This window comes from Dermacentor andersoni, chromosome 4 (assembly GCF_023375885.2).
Source record: "Dermacentor andersoni chromosome 4, qqDerAnde1_hic_scaffold, whole genome shotgun sequence".
Taxonomy (NCBI): domain Eukaryota; kingdom Metazoa; phylum Arthropoda; class Arachnida; order Ixodida; family Ixodidae; genus Dermacentor; species Dermacentor andersoni.
This window is the reverse complement of record NC_092817.1, coordinates 1,316,623-1,335,084: the sequence shown is the minus strand read 5'-3', so window position 1 is coordinate 1,335,084 and position 18,462 is coordinate 1,316,623. Positions and strand designations below refer to the sequence as shown.

General features: G+C 43.4%; 1 protein-coding gene across 3 annotated transcripts in view; it reads left to right on the top strand.

Annotated features, from left to right (window-relative positions):
- Positions 1 to 17,801, top strand: part of LOC140217295 (nurim homolog) — a 57,275-nt gene extending 39,474 nt beyond the window's left edge. For all 3 annotated transcript variants that reach the window (XM_072287714.1, XM_072287715.1, XM_072287713.1), the window contains one exon: positions 1,575 to 17,801. In XM_072287714.1, coding sequence (XP_072143815.1) covers positions 1,575 to 1,847 — 273 coding nt within the window. In that variant the 3' untranslated portion in view covers positions 1,848 to 17,801. The remainder of the gene's footprint in view (positions 1 to 1,574) is intronic.
- The last annotated feature ends 661 nt before the right edge of the window (positions 17,802 to 18,462 follow it).

Here is an 18,462-nt window from a genome sequence, read left to right as displayed (position 1 = left end):
AACACGGAGGGCTTCGAGAGAAGGAGCTAATTCAGCTAATCAAGGCTTTTGTCTTAAGCAAAATCACCTTCGCACTGCCGTATCTCTCACTCTCTAGGCAGGAAGAGGATACTGTGAATTGCTTGATTCGCAAGATACACAAAGTCGCTCTTGGTGTTCCAATTAGAGCATCCACACAAAGGGTGATGGCCACCGCCACACTAAATACCCTTCAAGAATTAACCGAAGCCCATCTATCATCACAATACCATAGACTCACCACCACTGAAGCTGGGCGTGAGATCCTGAGACAACTTCATCGTGCTCCACCATTCAACGAGAGTAGGCGACATCAACTTCCTCCGAACATACACGGCCAATACCACATCCAGCCCCTACCCAGAAACATGCACCCCGAATTTCACGTCAAACACCGCAAACATCGAGCCAAGGCGCTACAACGCAGCTATGGACAGGCTGAAGGAGTGTACTATGTGGACGCTGCAGCCTACACCCCTAAACATCGTTATGCTATAGCGGTCGTAGACAACCAGGGCAACACTGTTTGTTCAGCATCAGTCAAGACCACCTCGGCGGGTGACGCGGAAGAGGCCACCATTGCACTTGCATCGGGCCTACCCGATTGCGACGTCATTATTAGTGACTCTAAAACTGCTATCCGGAACTTCAGTAACGGCTACATTAACAACCTCGCGCACTCTCTGCTTGTAGCTCACCCACCAGAAAAAGACATCGCTCTCGTATGGGCTCCAGCACATCAAGGACTCCATGGCAACGAAATGGCTCATGCTGCTGCTCGAGGATTCACGGACCGAGTGGCCGCAAATATGGGCCGAACTCTAACTCCCAATGACTCCCAACAACACACCAATAAAGACACACTCGTCACATTCCATGAAATTTGCACACATTACAGAAACCAACGCCTATTGTATCCACCTCTCTGTGTGTCTAGAACGCGCCAGAGAGAAATACTGTGGCGACAACTACAAACTCGCACCTTTCTTACCCCGCGCACTTTGCACTTATTCTTTCCCGCCACATACCCGACACCCAAGTGTCGCTTTTGCCCTGTCCCCATAGCAGATCTCTCCCATATCATGTGGCAATGCCCCTTCAAAACTCCCCCCCGCAAGCTCAAACCATTAATTAGTAGCGAGGAGCTGTGGGAGACTGCCCTGCGCAGCTCCGATCCCACCCTACAGGACCGAGTCCTGAGGTGGGCTGAGGAGGTAGCGGAGGCCTACCACGACTGGTAGACGGACTTCTAGCCACATAATGTGGTGATGGACGCCTGCTGGGACTGGAGTACTTAGACCTCCCTCTCTCCCCCCCGGCTCCTCCCCTTTCTTAAAAGGGGAATAAAGTTCATTCATTCATTCATTCATTCATTCTAGTCACATTCGAAATGTGAAAGCACTTTTTGAACCTTAGTTATTGATACTTGCTCTGAATCATAAACTCTGGCACTTGACTTGCTCTGAATCATAAACTCTGGCACTTGATACATTGATGCACTCCAGCCCCTTTGTTCTTGTACAACTGCATTCAGCTCATGTCTCTCTTCTTTGTAGGTTTGGTACAGTGCAGAAAGCAGCAGATACACCAGCTCAAAGTCATGGCAATTGGAGCACTTGCTGCAACACATGAGGCATCCCAGCTTTGTGGCACTGAGTGTCATTCTCTGGTTTTACCCTCTGATGACCCTGGACAGGGCTGTTCTGGCACTCATTTTCACGCTCTACCCTTTTGGCTGGTTCAAGGCTCAAGTGAAAGATTACAGATATTGCCACTGCTTCTGGAGATCCAAGCTGGTGGAACTGTTTCCCAAAGCTGCAGCACAGTGAGGCAGCTTTGTGGCTTCACTTTGTCTGTGGCTTCAAACCTTGAAGTCATCTCGTTGCAAGAATAGTCATCCTGCATGAGTGATCATCATGTAGATGGCAACACAAATGTTATTGTTGCTTTCATGTGGACATTAGCCACTGTTGCTAGCTCCTGCAACTTTACCCACTGTACAAAGCATGATTTGTGCACAAATCTCTGCATTATGTATGTAGTATTATCCTTAGCTCCACACTGCCATCTGTATATTCTGCACCAACCCAGCTTTCTCAGCAGCATTCTGGTGAGGATGTGCCAATTGCGTCCCTTGCAATAAACATGCTGCACACATGATGAACTCTCATGATATTGGGCATATTGTTCTTACAATTACGCATCATTAATTAAAAAACAGAGTAAGTGAAACATTTCTCTGTGTACTGCAACAATGATGAACTGCTTCTGATACAGTTCTATTTTGTAAGATATTCTGTGGCAATAATGAGTGTGTATCACTCTGTTCTCGATATTTACAGCTGGACAGGGAAACAGCGCATAAGACAAGGACAGTGCAAGATCAGCAACACATGCGCTGACTAACAACATTGTCTTTATTGCAACAAGGCAATATATAGAACCAGGAGAGCCCCCCACATGCGTCAAACGTATCGTCAAGGATAAAAAATATTGCCTTGTTGCAATAAGACAGTGTTGTTAGTCAGCGCATGTGTTATTGAATGTCCTCGTCTTACGCGCTGTTTCCCCATCCGAATGCCACACCAACTAGTCCAACATCGTGTATTTACAGCAGCTGCCTTGATGTGCATGTTGCAGGAGTTGAGTGCATTTTATAGAGGCTGCTATGAGATCTTTGTATGCATACATGCATCTCGATGGCTCTGCTATAGTATGATCACATGAGTGACGCATGGCTTGGATGACTGATATGGCTAGCTTTAAGCATGTGCAGGACAGGAGGGGGTGGCCAAAGATTAGTCCAAACCACAGTGGATGTACATGTTTGTAGAAAGCCCTACCAACAAAGCATAAATACTGCCTTCTTGTGTACTAACTTAAATGAACACCAGCAATTTTATGACATTTCTTGCACTGAAGTGCGAGCTACTGGCTGTACCATTTTGCACCTTTCATGTTGCATATCCAACAGCATAATAATAATCCATGATAGTATGGGCTAGTTAGTATGATTACAAACCAGCCCTATCCAACACGTGGTATCAAAGTTGAGGGCCTAATCACATTACTTAACAAACGTGTGCATATTACAAAAGTATATTGCCAGCATAGGTTGGCACACTCACTTGCACTCCTTTCAAAGGTGTGAATGTGAGTGAGTGCCGATGAATGAGAGTGGACGTGAGTATGAACATCAATGAGTACCTGTGGGTGTGAGTAGGCTTGAGTGCGAACGTGGATGAGTACCTGTGAGTCTGAACAGGCATGAGTGTCAACATGAATGAGTGCCGGTGTGTGTGAATGGATGTGAGTGTGAACGTGAGTGTGAATGTGAACGTTAGTGACTACCTGTGAGTGTGAATAGGCATGAGTGTGAACATGAGTGTGAACATGAGTGAGTACTGGTGCATGTGAGTAAGCGGGAGTGTAAATGTCAGTGCTGATGAGTGTGTGTAGACATGAGTGTGAATGTGATTGAGTGTCGATGAGTGTTAGTAGACATGAGTATGAACCTGTGAATGTGAGCAGACGTGTGTATAAATGGGAGTGTCGGTGAGTGGGCCTATGAACGCGAATGAGTAACTATATACGAGTGTCGCATAGACACGAGCATGAACGTGAGCGACCATCATCGAGTGTGAGTAGGTGCAAGCGGAAATTTGAATGAGCACCTGTTGGTTTTAGAAGATGCGAGTATGAGCAAGGAACGAAGAATATGAAGGAGAAGAATTTTAGACAGGCTTATTTTCTGAGTTGATAGGCAGGCATAGAATGCAAGATGCAAAAGACAATGTACGTCTTTAAGACTGTTTCCTTCTCGATAAGAAGAGTGCCCTTGACATGTTTTAAACGAAAGTGGCCTCACTTCGGATTTAGAAAAAGTTTAGAGACCGCGAAGTGGGTGACCACTTATAGCTAGAGCTTACCATTCTATTATCATTTGTAATGCTGTTTGCAAGGCCCCTCCCACTCAGCTTAAAGGGACTGCCGGGAGGCTTGGTTGGAAACAGCAGTCCTAACACAGATTAGGTAGGAGGAGCCAATGGCCGGCTTTGGCAATTTCCCGTGTAGCTCCGAAAATTCTGTCAAGCAGGCATTGCACCGAAGCAGTGCCCTCCCTTCATCTCTATGTTGTGGGAGATACGTTGGTTTCTCCTCCGTACTCTTGGGACAAAGGAACGACAACACAGTAGTGCAAACAATCACAAGGGCATTTATTGCACCTTTCATAGATCAATGCCTGCTAGCCGAGTTGCTATCCCCAAAACATGCCGATGGGCGCGCGACAAATCTAGAAGTCTGACTTACCGCGACCGCATTGCGAGCGAATATGTTCGCCCCATGCTGGATCCCAACGCCTGGTCGTTCGCGTGTTCGGTCACGTCAACGGTCGTGCGTTCGAAGGCGGCCACGCGAGGCGGTCTCGCAGAAGCATGGTCGCAGCGCACGCGGAACGTCCGGCGCTGTTCGCCGACCCGCCGGGAAAGCGACAGCCCCTTGTCCCTCGGCGCCCGAGTAACCCCGCCGCGGTGCGACGGTCGCGCCATCTCTCGCACCGCGCTTGTACCACTCCGAGCGCCGCGGGCCACGCGAGCCGTGCGGGAAAACAGCATAGCAGGGGATGCGCTATGCGGGAAAAACATCAGGGGACGCGCGAGAGTCGCGCATCCCCACAATGTATATTGTGAAATGCTATCATACGTGACATATATGCTTGTCAGACGTGCGTGTGTATAGTTCGGCTTTCACTCACTTTACCAGTCCTCGCACGATGCTGTACAACCATCCCACGGGTGACAATACATGGTCTCTGCAATGCATGGAAATGTTGCTAGATGTTTCCTTTGTCTTATATGCCTGCAAAGCCTAAATAAGCAGGATGAATGCGAAATTTAGTAACTGTTCTTAGCAGTTGCTCTCTCGACCATTGCCTATTCATTCAATGTGAATGTCAGTGTTATTAGTGTTGTAGCACTGCCTATGCCCAATGCCGCCAACATTATGCAGCTTATAAACATATAAGCAAGTGAAAAAGCCAAGAGCAAGCGCTGTGTCTGTGTGTCTGTTTCTTCCTACGTCCTCGTACAGTCGCGCTTATACACTCTACCATGGAAAAAGCCATAGCATTGCACTATAGTGATAGACGCCCTGAACATGCGATGATTGCACCACTCAGCAGCAGAGCGAAGCTTCCATGCATCAGAAGATAGTGGAAAACACATGAATACACATGGATAAAAACACATAAAAACACATGAATCTGTTAGCAGAACTAAGTTGTAAGTGAAAAAAAAAAAGACAGCACATTATCATATGGCAGAAAATGGAGCGAACGCCCTTGCACTTTTAATACTGCACTTTATACTCACGTCGCAGCAGTGTATGTGTGTGTGTTTGTCTGCTACTTTGAGGTAAGTTGTCATAATAAGAATGGGTGATTAACTAGCCCAACAGCCGATCACTTGCCCTATCTCTCACCCTCTTAGCTCAATACTAGCTCACCCTTAGCTCACCCTCTTAGTGCACCAATGCTAGGGCATAAACCTGTTTTGGGGCACTTTCAGAAAATAAATAAATGAAATGAAATACGACTAAAGGGAGCAAGCATGCACACTCTCATCAGGCTATGCACACACGCATGCGTCGGTGCACATTCGCCTAGAAAAACAAGAAGGTGGGGGGTGTCAAGTGTGATAGAGTGCAGCGAGGACAGCTGATGGCATAGGTTGGTGCACTCGTGAGTGCACTCACTCACACTATATTCAAAGGCATGAGTGGGAGCGGACTTGAGTATGAATGTGAGCGAGTACCTTTGAGTGTGAGTAGACTTTAGTGAGAATGTGAGTACGTGCGAGTGTGAGTATGAATGCGAGTATGAGTTGGCGCCAGTGTGCGCCTGAGTAGGCATGAGTGTGAATGTGAGTGAGCATAAAACATCACGTGAATTAAAACACATAGGCACTAGCTACAAGGTAGAGTTTATTTTTTCAGCTAAACACAAACTTCAGACAATTTGTTCGCATATTCGCAAGAAGCCATCGCAATGTAACATTAAGCACACCACAAAGTTTGTAGATTGTGCAATGGGCATAGTATATATAATCCCGTTCAGTTGCACCAAGGTATATAGGGTTTATCCGGGAAGTAGTAGGACTGATATTTTTCCCGCCAAAATGTGGTGAAGGAGGGGGATGTTACTGCACTGGTTGGGTGGCGGGGGGTCTTAGCTATGAGCACACCAGTCGCCAGTCATCTGCAAGCCTTCACGGAGTGTAGATCGAGTTTAAGGTGAACCCCTTTCAAAGTGCTTTTTCATCTGCACAATGAATCATTTGTTAGAGCAGCATTACACTGTGAAGTTTTGCATCAAACTGGGTAAAACTGCAAGTGAGACCCATGACATAATCAAGACTGCTTATGGGAGTGATGCCATGGGTCGATCAAGCGTTTTTGAGTGGCACAAATTGTTTCGGTAGGGAAAAGGGCATGTTTAAGATGAGCAATGGTTAGGACGTCCTTCAATGCCAAAAAAAATGATGAAAATTTGATGCAAGTGCGAAATCTTTTGAACTCTGACTGCAGATTGAGTGCGCGGGTGATATCAGAACAATTAAACTTGCCAAAAACTGTTGTGCACGAAATTGTGATTGGTTTTCATATCCAGTAGAATACCTGACTCTACTGTATCAGTTGAGAATGGTTTGTCAGATCATAAGATGGTTTGCTTGAATGTACCACTGCACACAAGAATCTGTAAGCAAGCATATGTCGTGATGTATGTTAAGGATTATGGCCGTGCAAATGACACGTCTATCCTAGACGTTTTGGAAGAAAAGTTTAATTAATTTGAATTAGCATCCAACCGCAAAAGTGTAGAAGAACTATGGGACCGACTTAAAGGCATAATCAAATACTGCATAGATCATTTTGTCCCCACACGTATAAAGAAATCAAAGCAAAGAAATCCATGGATTACTAGGAACATCATACATCTTAAGCGTAAGATAAAAAGATTAAGGAAGAAAAAAAGCAGGGCAACAGAACTTTCAACAACCAAATAAATGCTGAAATCTGCATTGGTGGAGTCTAAGAAAACATTCTTCAATAAAACGCTTACAAAGTTCCTCAAATGCTCGCCACAAATGTTTTGGCAATATTTCACAGATAGAAAGGATGAAATAGAACAGATAGCGGATGGCGACGTAGTCGTGACAGAAAAAGAAGATATTGCAAACGTACTTAATCAGTTCTTCCAATCAGTTTTCACCAAGCATAGATGTGATAGTGACGATGATCCTTTAGTCTGCGCAATACAATACCCAATGGAAGACCTACGCATTACAAGGGAGGGCGTGTTTCAACATTTGCTTACGTTGGACGCAAAAAAATTGTGTGGCCCAGATGAAATACCGACGGCATTTCTTCAACGGTACACTGAATGGATGTCGTATTATTTGCAGCTTTTATTCGAAAAATCTTTGCGGGATCATTCAGTACCTCAGGACTGGCGCGATGCCACAGTCATTCCGATATTTAAAGGTGGCAATAGGCTATGTGCAAACAACTATAGACCAGTCTCGCTCACTTCTGTGTGCTGTAAAGTCCTAGAGCATGCAATAGCTAGACATATTCTGTATTTCTTAGAACAAAACGATTTATTATGCCCAGTTCAGCACGGTTTCCGATCTGGCCTTTCGACAGTGACACAGTTAATCGAAACTGTACATGAGCTTAGTAAAGCTATAGATGAATGCCAACAGATAGATGTTGTATGTATAGACTTTACAAAGGCATTTGATAAAGTTGCACATCATAAACTGCTTTCCAAATTGAGAAGCCTAGGAATTAGTGAAAATATAGTATTGTGGATTCAGGCATATTTAACAAACCGTTATCAAAGGGTCAGAATCGGGAAAAGTGAATCAGGGAAGTGTGAAGTTGTGTCTGGAGTGCCGCAGGGGTCTGTTTTAGGTCCGCTATTGTTTTTATTGTATATTAATGATATTCCTTCTAATGTTGATCCGCCTGTAAAAATTAAACTATTTGCCGATGATTGCTTAATTTACACGCGTGTAACCTGCGCGGAAGATCAGATTAAACTAAACAGCTGCCTGCAATCATTAAACTCGTGGTGCCAAAGTTGGGGCATGGTAATTAATTTTAAAAAATCTACATACACTCATGTAAGTAAAAAACGGAAATTTATCAGATTTGAATATAATATAGGAGAAAATGCCTTGGTCGAGGTACAGAGTTTTCGATATTTAGGGGTGACAGTGATGCATATTCTAGGCTGGCGTATTCACATTGAGAATATCTGTTCGAAGGCTTACCAAAAGGTCTGCTTCCTTGGGAGAAAGCTTCCAGATGCGACTAAAGAAATTAAATTGGTCGCCTACAAAACGTTTATACGACCAGTTCTGGAATATGCAAATGCTGTGTGGAGCCCTCACCAAAAATGCTTAAAAAAGAAGGTGGAAAGGATTCAGCGGATTGCAGCACGCTTTATATGCTCCAAGTATCGCCGTACTGACTCGGTTACAGAGATGATACAGCAGTGTGAATTAGAAACGCTGGAAATGAGAAGAATAAAACATCGACTCAAACTTTTTTCCAGATAATGCAAGGGGCATTAAAAATAAATAAAGAACATTATGTGAAAGCGCCTCTAAAACGTAATTTAAGAAAAAACCACAGCAGGGTGCTACAACCTATTAACACACGTACGGATGTATATCGGTATTCCTTTTTTCCTGATGTAATTGAACTATGGAACAAACTGCCAAGTGATGTTGTGGAGAGTGTGAACGTGCAACAATTTGAGCTGGGTGTCGATATGTTTTAGAGAAATGGTGTGCAAATTTTGAATTCTGATTCATGATTGCTCATTGAAGTGCTTATGAAATGTATATGTTCTTCTTCCCTCCCTGTAGCGACCCTCACTGGAGGGTTAACAGTATGACCAAATAAATAAAAACTTCGGATTGACGAAAGTTTGTGCAAAAATGGTGCCAAATGTGTTAACCAATGAACAAAAACAAATACATCTTGTGATTTGTGAAGAACTTCTTAATTTATTAATTGTGTATGCGACGATACAAATTTTCTAGACAATGTTGTCACCAGAGACGAGTCGTGCCTTTTTGAGTACGACCCCTGCAACAAAGTGACAAAGCTCTGAATGACACACCCCAGTCTCACCTCACCCGAAAAAATCCCGCATGAGCAAGTTGAAAATGAAATTGATGTTAATCATCTTTTTTGACTGCAAAGGAGTGGTTCACACAGAGTTTATACCACCTGGTCAGACTGTGAGTGCTGTGTTCTACGTGGAAGTACTTAAATGACTCAGAAAATGTCGCCCGCATCTGCTCAACAATCACTGGATCATGGAGGCTCCATCACGACAGTGCGCCTTTGCTGTCATGGACTTCGTGACCAAGCATGGCATCACACAGCTTCCCCAGCTACCCCACAGCCCAGATGTCGCTCCTTCAGACTCTTCCCCCGACTGAAAAGGATCATGAAAGGACAGCACCACAGCTTGGTCCAGCCCATTCAAGAGGCCATGACGAGGGAGCTGAATAGCATTCCAGTTTCTGCGTTCCAGGGAGCCTTCAGTGATTGTCAGAGTTGCTGGAAACCCTGTGTTTATGCAGAAGGGGCATATTTTGAAAACTACTAAGTCCATGTGTCAAAATGGGGAAAAAAATTTTTTTTTTTTTTTTTGAAGATTTAGTTCTACTACTTTCTGGACAAACCCTGCACGTAGGCCAGTTAGGGTGCTGTGCCAACATGTGTTTAAGAGAACACTTGGTATCAGTCAAGTTAAAAATTTAAATTGAATTGTGGGGTTTTATGTGCCAAAACCACTTTCTTATTATGAGGCATGCCGTAGTGGAGGACTCCGGAAATTTTGACTTCCTGGGGCTCTTTAATTTGCACCTAAATCTAAGTACACAGGTGTTTTCGCAATTCGCCCCCATCGAAATGCGGCCGTCGTGGCTGGGATCCGATCCCGCGACCTCATGCTCAGCAGCCCAACACCATAGCCACTGAGCAACCACAGCGGGTGGCGTCAGTCAAGTCATCTGGAGCATCAAATCTAGCTGCCCACTGTAGGGATTGCAGCTGTTGTCCTGTTTTGAAAGAAACTGAGATTATCTTCAAGAGCAACAACCAGCTAACCCGTGAAATGGCAGAAACCTACCCCATGAGGAAAAAAGGGGATGACTGTGTCAGCCACCCTTCGGTATCTCTACACGATAAGGAATTTAAGTTTCTTGATAGTTAGACCATCTTTAATTTTTAAGTTCTGTCTCTGAATGCTTTAACCCATGTTCCTTGACACGCATGTGTGGCTTCCCCCACCCCTTTCTTTGGGCATGCATATATTTGTTTCCTTTCAATAAAATTTTTCAGTTGTGAGGAAGCGACTTGTCCTGTTAACTCTCTTTGTTTTCATCTTTCGTGCACTAAAACAGTTTTCATGAGTAAGTGCCTGCGATCGTGAGCGGATGCAAGTGTGAACGCGAGTGTGAAGCCTGGAAGAAGTAATGGTGAGTAAGTATAAGCGAGTGTTCACTTACACGCTGACCTGTGATTGCCAGAATTTATCGGTTGCCTAGCTTGCACAAAAGCCAATGTATTTGGCTGCATGTTGCAGAGCAAAACTCGGGGAAATTAAGAATTTTCTTGCTCATCATGTAAAACATCAAACCCTGACATACTGAAAGTAAAGCGCAAAAAAAAAAGCACACAGACAGTCGAAGTACTACATAACACATGTGCCATGTACTCTCAGCTTTTGCGTGCTTCCTTGCACGTTACTTTCAGTATGTTGTACCAACAAGGCTGAATTTTTTCTCTTATCAAACCTTGAGGCCACCACATTGCAAGGATAGTTATTCAGCATCAAGTAATCATGTAAGTAGGTCACAAAATGCTCACACACCTTGCAGACTTTGCATTGTACCTTGTCACGGTGAAATTGCTTTCAGGTCAACCAATTTAATCAAGTTCTTGATAGCAATGCAGCCCCATTAAACAAATTAGATCAAGGTACCTGCTGCTTCCTTCTCTGTTTGAAGAAAAATCCACACCTGTTCTTAGAGATGCGCAAGTAACATTCTCTGTACAATTTAATTTTAAAACAAAACTAAGTAAATGAAACGCAGCAAACTTGAGTGTTCTGCAGGAAGAAACAAAAATTGCCTTTGGGCATCTTCACATTCACTCGAGTGAATGACTGCGCCTAACACGACGCAGTTTTGTCAGTGATTGCTGTTCACTTTATCACTGTAAGAGAATTTTTGTCATTCACCTAGCAGCTTTATCACTGTTTCACCCTCACCAACTATGCAGCATTGTTGTGAGCATGTTTCGCACTGTAGTGCAAAGAAAAATGAGACTAAATAAAGTCTTGCTGATCAACCTTTACTGACTTTCTTTCGTATGACAACAGGCACGAGGGAGCCAACGCCTCACATAAAGCATATGTGCAAGTGAGGAACTTCACCATTGCTTTCGGTTGCATCAGGCAACATCGCAAAGGCACCCTCACCTCTAAGATAGCTTCGTAAACTGAACATGAACCAGACACATTGTGATGCTTCACTGGCCATACTGAAAAGCTCAGTGTGACCTTATCATGGCTGATGGTGTCAAGATCACCGTGTACGAAGGAAGGTGTTCCAATGGTGCGCCGCTGCAATGGGAAGAGAATGTCAAATGTTTGTTGCCGCTAGGGGACAGCACCTGTTTTGGTAGCCTGCCGGTTCTTTGGTTTCGCTGGGGTTTCTATGGAAGTCTGCAGAAGCCTGCATGCCAATAATTAGCTGTAAATTGTATGTTACGAACTTCAGTCTTCATAATGATTATTTGTGAGCTCTTATGGAGCATGGTGCTCACGAGTCTGCATTTTTTTTTTCTTCCATCGCCAGCCAGTATTTCAGCAGCGGCAACCTGTGTCGACATAAGCCTACAAATGTTCGCAGATTTTGCGTGCATGTTGCCTAGCGACTCTTACCTGGAATATTCTTTTGTGACATTGACTGCACCCTAAACATTGCTTAGGTGCCTTGCATTGTGGTCTAGTATGCAATCTAAGCATTTTCTTTTTCCCCTCTCTCCTTGCACTGATTTGAACAACAATGCAACTCATTTTTTTGTAAGAGAACTAGTGTTGAACAAGGAATAAAGTATTGCTTTTCCTTCATTGAGAAAGTGGCAAAAACGACCACATGCTTCCATACTAGTATGCCAATCAAAACATTATATGTCTGTGATGACTTCACATGTATATATGTGAAAGAAGTGCTTTGTGCCCAGTGCAACAGTGGCTACGCTTCCTGTGATAAACGAGTGCAGATTTCCTGAGCCCCCAAAACAAACAAAAAAATACTGCAGCTGTAAAATAAAGGCCATAATTCAACCGACAGACTACGTCTGCAAGAAACACTTCTGCCTTTTCCTTGCCAAGATGTGGACTTCTGGCCACAATGGAATTGTGCTAGCAAGTGCCTGGCAAGTACGTCTTGCAGAAGAGGCATACTAATTGCGACAATATTTCTTAACCACTCGAGTTGCCTTTCGAAACAGCATGCAATGAAAGAACCAAAAGACTTACTTTGGATAATGGCCTAATTCAAGTGAAAATCCGCTCCTCTTGTTAGGTGGTTTACACAGTACAGCAAACAATGTACTTGCAAGTTCTAAAGACAAGACTGAAGATGCCCCTGGTCGGTCTTGTCAAAGTGGCTGTAATCTTGAGTACTGAACTCACTTTTTTCAACATCTATCCCAATAATTGTTGCTTTAGTTTCATTCACTGCAACGCACACACTCACTGACATTCAAGAATAAAAAATACTGGCAGTCAGAAGTTGCCACAGAATAAAGGAGTTTCGAAATCATAGACTGATTATATAAAAGTGATGCTTGCCCGAAATTTTAGCTCGGAACATTTAGATAAACACAAAGTGCCGTCTGACCAGTACGAAAAAAATTTGGCTGCGACTTAGCTCAGCTAACACTGGATATGCAAAGCGAAAGCTTGGTTTAGCCTGGTTAAGTCTTGGTTTCACTTGGTTAACCTTTGATATAGCTGTAATTATTATGCTTAGGTATACAGTCATCATTAAGCTAGGTTATGACGGCTGTGCCTATGTCGGTGGCTAGACGTGACTGTGATTAAGCTTGGTAGACATGCATCGTTCTACGGTGCGATGCCTGTTGTGCCACAGGGAAAGCACAAGTGCTAGACAGGCAAAGAGACGCTGCGAATATGCGCAGCGTCGAAGCACAAACAGACAGGGTGCAAATGCAGTCGCTACATTGGTCTCGGCGGTTTGATGCCTGTTGCATTCCGGATCCTCTCCAGCGAAGCAGCTCGCTGGGCAATATCAGCAGGGTGGTCAGCCGCCGCTTGGCGACCACGGCTCAAAGCCTCCCGCTCCCACGCAACGCTCAAAGAAGATGGCCCAGCCTCGCTCTCATCCATGGCCAAGCTCACACTGACTAGGTGAGCTCGGTGCTCTTCTTAGCCAGGGGCGTGGCGAGTCACGTGGTTAGGTGGCTACCCAGCTGCGGAGAGCGCATGCGCCAAGCCGGTGGCAGTGGAGCTCGGCGCAGTGAGTTACGTGTTGCGTTGCCAAGGCTAGCTACGGCGCAACTGCGGTCAAATTGCTGGCGACGGTGAAACTCTGCTCGACGCAGTTAGTAAAGCTTTTGCTTTAAAAAAAAAAGGAGGACAAAAAATGGGGGTGGAACCACTACCAGAATAACAAATGGGAGGGTGACACGAGTAAAACCGGGAGGGGGCAGGTTTATGTGGGAAAAGGGGTAGTACAGTTGATATACGCATAAAAACGTGGAACAGTATATTAAATTGAGTGGTAGGGGAGAGGCAGGGAAAAATTGGAAACAGAGGAATAGGTGAGGTTAAGATTAAGGTTAGCTGGTGGCATAATGTGTTTAGTGCCTTGGTTGGTGATATGAGGATTTCAGGTTTAAGTTAAAGCTTCTAGCGATTCTAAGTTGCCACGTGCCAAATTAATTCCCATCGGATATAGGCATTTAAACTTCCGCATGAAGTATGATTCCGTATACTTTCTCTCGCAAGGTGAACAGAAATTTGTTTTTTGTATATAGAGACTTGCTTTGTCGAATATATGACCAAGTTCATTGAAGTGGCTGGCAGCAAAATTGGATTTTGTATGTGCACGATGACTGTTGAGTCTTGTATGAATTTTTTGTCCAGTCTCACGTATGTTTGCTACAAGTGGCACATTCTAGAGAGTAAAAAAAAAGTAAAAACTTATGGGGTTTTAAGTGCCAAAACTCCGATATAAAATTTACAATTAAATTATGGGGTTTTACGTGCCAAAACCACTTTCTGATTACGAAGTACACCGTAGTGGGGAACTCCGGAAATTTGGACCACCTGAGGTTCTTTAACGTGCACCTAAATTCAAGTACACGGGTGTTTTCGCATTTTGCCTCCATCGAAATGCAGCCGCCATGGCTGAGATTCAATACCGCAACCTCGTGCTTAGCAGCCGAACACCATAGCCACTAAGCAACCACGGCGGGTATTCTAGACTGTGGACTGCGTTGCTTGATGTGCAGAAGTTACCTTGTGTGAGTAATCCAATGCCATACTTTTTACTGTAGTAGCAGATTTAATATGTTTGCATGTAGAGCACCTGAAGTGACCACATGGACTGGATGCTAACTTCGTATTTGTCCATAGTTTGGCATGTACAAGAATATCCTTAAAATTAGTGTTGCGTCTGTAGGCTACTCTGGGTGGGTCAGGAAAAATCTTATTAAGTTTCTGGTTGCTGGTTGGGTAGTATTTACTAAGAATGTTGATATTTGGGAGTGCATTTGAGAATTTAGTAGTAAAAAGAGGCGTTGTTCTTGTGATCCTAGGGTAGGGTTTGAGGACCTTGGCTTGAGAACCTGGGCTTGATTAAGTTTGGTTGCATCGGTGTAAGTTTTTTGAAGGGCACTGTTTCGGTTGGTTCCTGTTTGATAGGGTTTCTTTAAGGTGATGTGTCTATCTATGTAGTCGGTTTTCAACGCAACCCATACGGGCATCACGACGTCTTTTCAATTCTATGAGTATACAACGCATAACTGGTTCGACAAACACATTTAATAAGTCTTTCTTACCATTGGCGATTGAAGAATGGAACTCGATTCCAGAACCATTAGTCAATGAACGTGACAACTCAAAATTCAGGCAGCTAATATCGGCTCACTTTGCCAAATAATCTCATAATCGGTAAACATTTCCAGCTTTTTTCATATATCCAACGCGTATTTCACTTTGTGGCTCTTCCTTAAGATGGGACATAACATATATGTCACATTTTCTGCTTTGACTTGTGTGTATATATATGTGTATTGAATTGCATTTTTGTATTGAATTGAATATTGTATTGAATTGAATTTTATATTGAATTGTATTGCAACCTTTTTATTCAATTGCAAACATATGCGGAGCTCAACTGCTTGCGTGTTCTTTGCGTCTTTGCCTTCAACCACGGTTCCATAACAATGTATAACGTTACTTTGCCTGTCTGTCTTTTTATTTCGCTTTATAATTATATGACCACGTGAATACTTCTCTTGTTAACCCCCCCCTTATGTAATGCCCAATAGGGCCCTTAAGGGATAATAAATGATGATGAAATGCGACATAGTTCCTGTTTGATAGGCTTTCTTTAAAGTGATGCGCCTATCTAAGTAGTCTTGGTTTTCAATGCAAATGCGACATAGCCATGTGGCTTGGCCTTTAATTTGGAAAGATTGGTTGCACTTTCTAGACGATCACAAGGAAGAAGACAAGACAGGCGCAATCCTTGTTGCGCCTGTCCTGTTTGCAATGTCTGGGATGGTGGCTCATAAATTCTAGGTAGTGTTGTTTGTCAAAAGGTTTCCTATACAGCGTTGTCTTTAGTGTCCCATTGTACTGACCTTGTGTACTTGTTTATTGAGTGACCACGTTTCATTGCCCAACAAACGTTATCGCTCAGCGCAGGGCGCGCCTGCATGTATCGGAAGTTTCTGGCATGTTATCGATGGTTTTATCCGCTGTCTGTTGTCACCGAACCTTGTGTAATCTGATTGCATGTATGCGCGATGCGAATGGTGTAGAAATTCCTGGAAGACATGTGGGCACAAGCGATTACTCTGGAACGTTTGATGGCTCATGTGTAAAAGCCGACGCACTTGACCCACTGATCAGATTTCGATGATGGCCGACTGTGCCGACTGCTATCGTGCTTTAAGTCTAGCCTGTTTCTGTGGGCACAGGTTCGCCCAATAAATGTTTCGTCATTCACAGTATTGCTACTGTGTTCTTTACCTTCACTAGTACGTGACAATATATTGTTGTGTCCAGAAAGTTTATATGCTCCATTGAAGATACTGATCTGAACTTTATTGTTGGGTGAAAAGAATTTAGAAATGTTACGCATTTATCTAGACTGTCTTGACCATGTCCCCATATTATGAATATGTCGTCTATGTATCGTAGGTATGTGTGGGGCTTAGGTATGTGTGCAGTACGATAAGAAATCTGTTTCTAGAGTCCCCATAAATATGTTCGCGTAGGTTGATGCAAAAGGTGCTTCCACACTTGTCCCATGTATTTGTAAGTTGTAATTCCCCTCAAATTTGAAGTAATGTGTTAGAACTAATTCAAGAAGATACAAGTAGCCTTCAATAAAGTGTTGTGCATTGTGTTTAGACAGTGTTTCTTTTATTGAAGATAAACCATCAGGGATAGGAATGTTGATGTACAGGGCCGTGATATCTAGTGTTACAAGAATTATGTTTTGGGGTAGTGCACCTTTAGTATTAATGTTTTCCATAATTCTCAGTAGGTTGGGCATATCTTGTGCAAATGACAGTAGTGTTTAAGAAATGTGGAGATGCTCTCTGTCTGGGTGTTGTTGTTTGATAATATCGGCCGCCCTTGGATATTAGCGGTGTATAGTTCAGCAGGTAGAATTTATAAATTTTTGGAAGGAGGTAAAAGCACCTGGCAGTTTTGTTGCTTGGTTTAAGAAATTTGTATTTTGACGGTGTTATCAATTCATCAGCCAAGTGATTTAAGCCTGTCGGTAATTGTCAGTGTGTAGCATCATGTCGGATTGTTATCCAGCTTACGATATTGCTCTGGGTTGCTTAGCTGTCTGTAAGCCTTGTGCTAGTACTTTTCTACTGACCAAATAACTATACTTGCATGCTTATCTGCTTCCTTAGTAACAATGGTGTTCCAGCAACTAAGATTTGAAATGATACGACTCTCTGACGCAGTTATGTTTTTTGGTTGCTTAGATGTCTTGGATTGGCTTATAGTTGCTTTACTGACAGTTTTAAAACATAGATCAAGTTCTATGACTTGTTCTGGCTTGGGAGTCCAAGTGGATTGGTCTCTAAGTGGTGTCGTCATAGTGTCTGGTGGATTGTTGTTTACGAAAAAATGCCTGATATGCATTTGTCGGGAAAATTCTGAAAGATCTTTGTGAAGCTCGAATTAATTTATTGTGATGTTCATGGGACAAAAGATTAGGCCCTTGCTGAGCATGCCTATTCCTTCTTAATGTTTTTGAAATGCCTATAACATTGACTGGTTTAATTTTGTGGAGGCTTATGCCACGTCTGGTATTTCTAGATTTGAGGTACCTCTTGTTGGGGGCATAACGTGGCTGTTTGCTGGAAGGTTGTTTTTTGATTAAAGTTTGCTTTCTTCCTTTGTTTTTGAACCAATTTTCTAGTCTGTTTTTCGTGGTAATGCTCTAAATCTTTCTTCTCATCCGGTGTCAGAGCCATATGCTGAAGTCTGTGGCTAAAACTTTCCATTTGTTCTTCGCAGTGTACCTTGAGGATATTCAAAAGTGAGAGTGAGGTGTTGTTTATTTAATAAAGTTGTTTGCCAGTTTGCATGATGGTGTAGTGGGATCGAGTGTTCCTAGAGCTGGTATAGCCTGCAGTGTTAGTCCGTTAGGGATTATGTTGTTCTCCGTGCAGACTGTGTACGTTTTCAGATTGGAAGTGTAGCTCGCATATTTTATGTTAAGTTTTCTAGCCTGTAGGAATTTGGTGCTTCATGACAGAGAAGGGTTATTAGCTTGTGATGGCTGTTATTAACTTGCGATGGACAGCTGGACGCTTCTACCTCGTTCCAAAAATTCATAAAATTCCACCCACTGAACTATACACCGCTAATATCCCAGGGCAGCCAATAGTATCATACAACACCCCAACAGAGAGCATCTTCACATTTCTTAAGCATTTACATCATTTGTACAAAATATGCCCCACCTACTGAGAATTATGGAGGACGTTAATACTAAAGGAACACTACCCCAAAACAATTCTCGCAACACTGGACGTCACAGCCCTGTACACCAACATTACAATCTC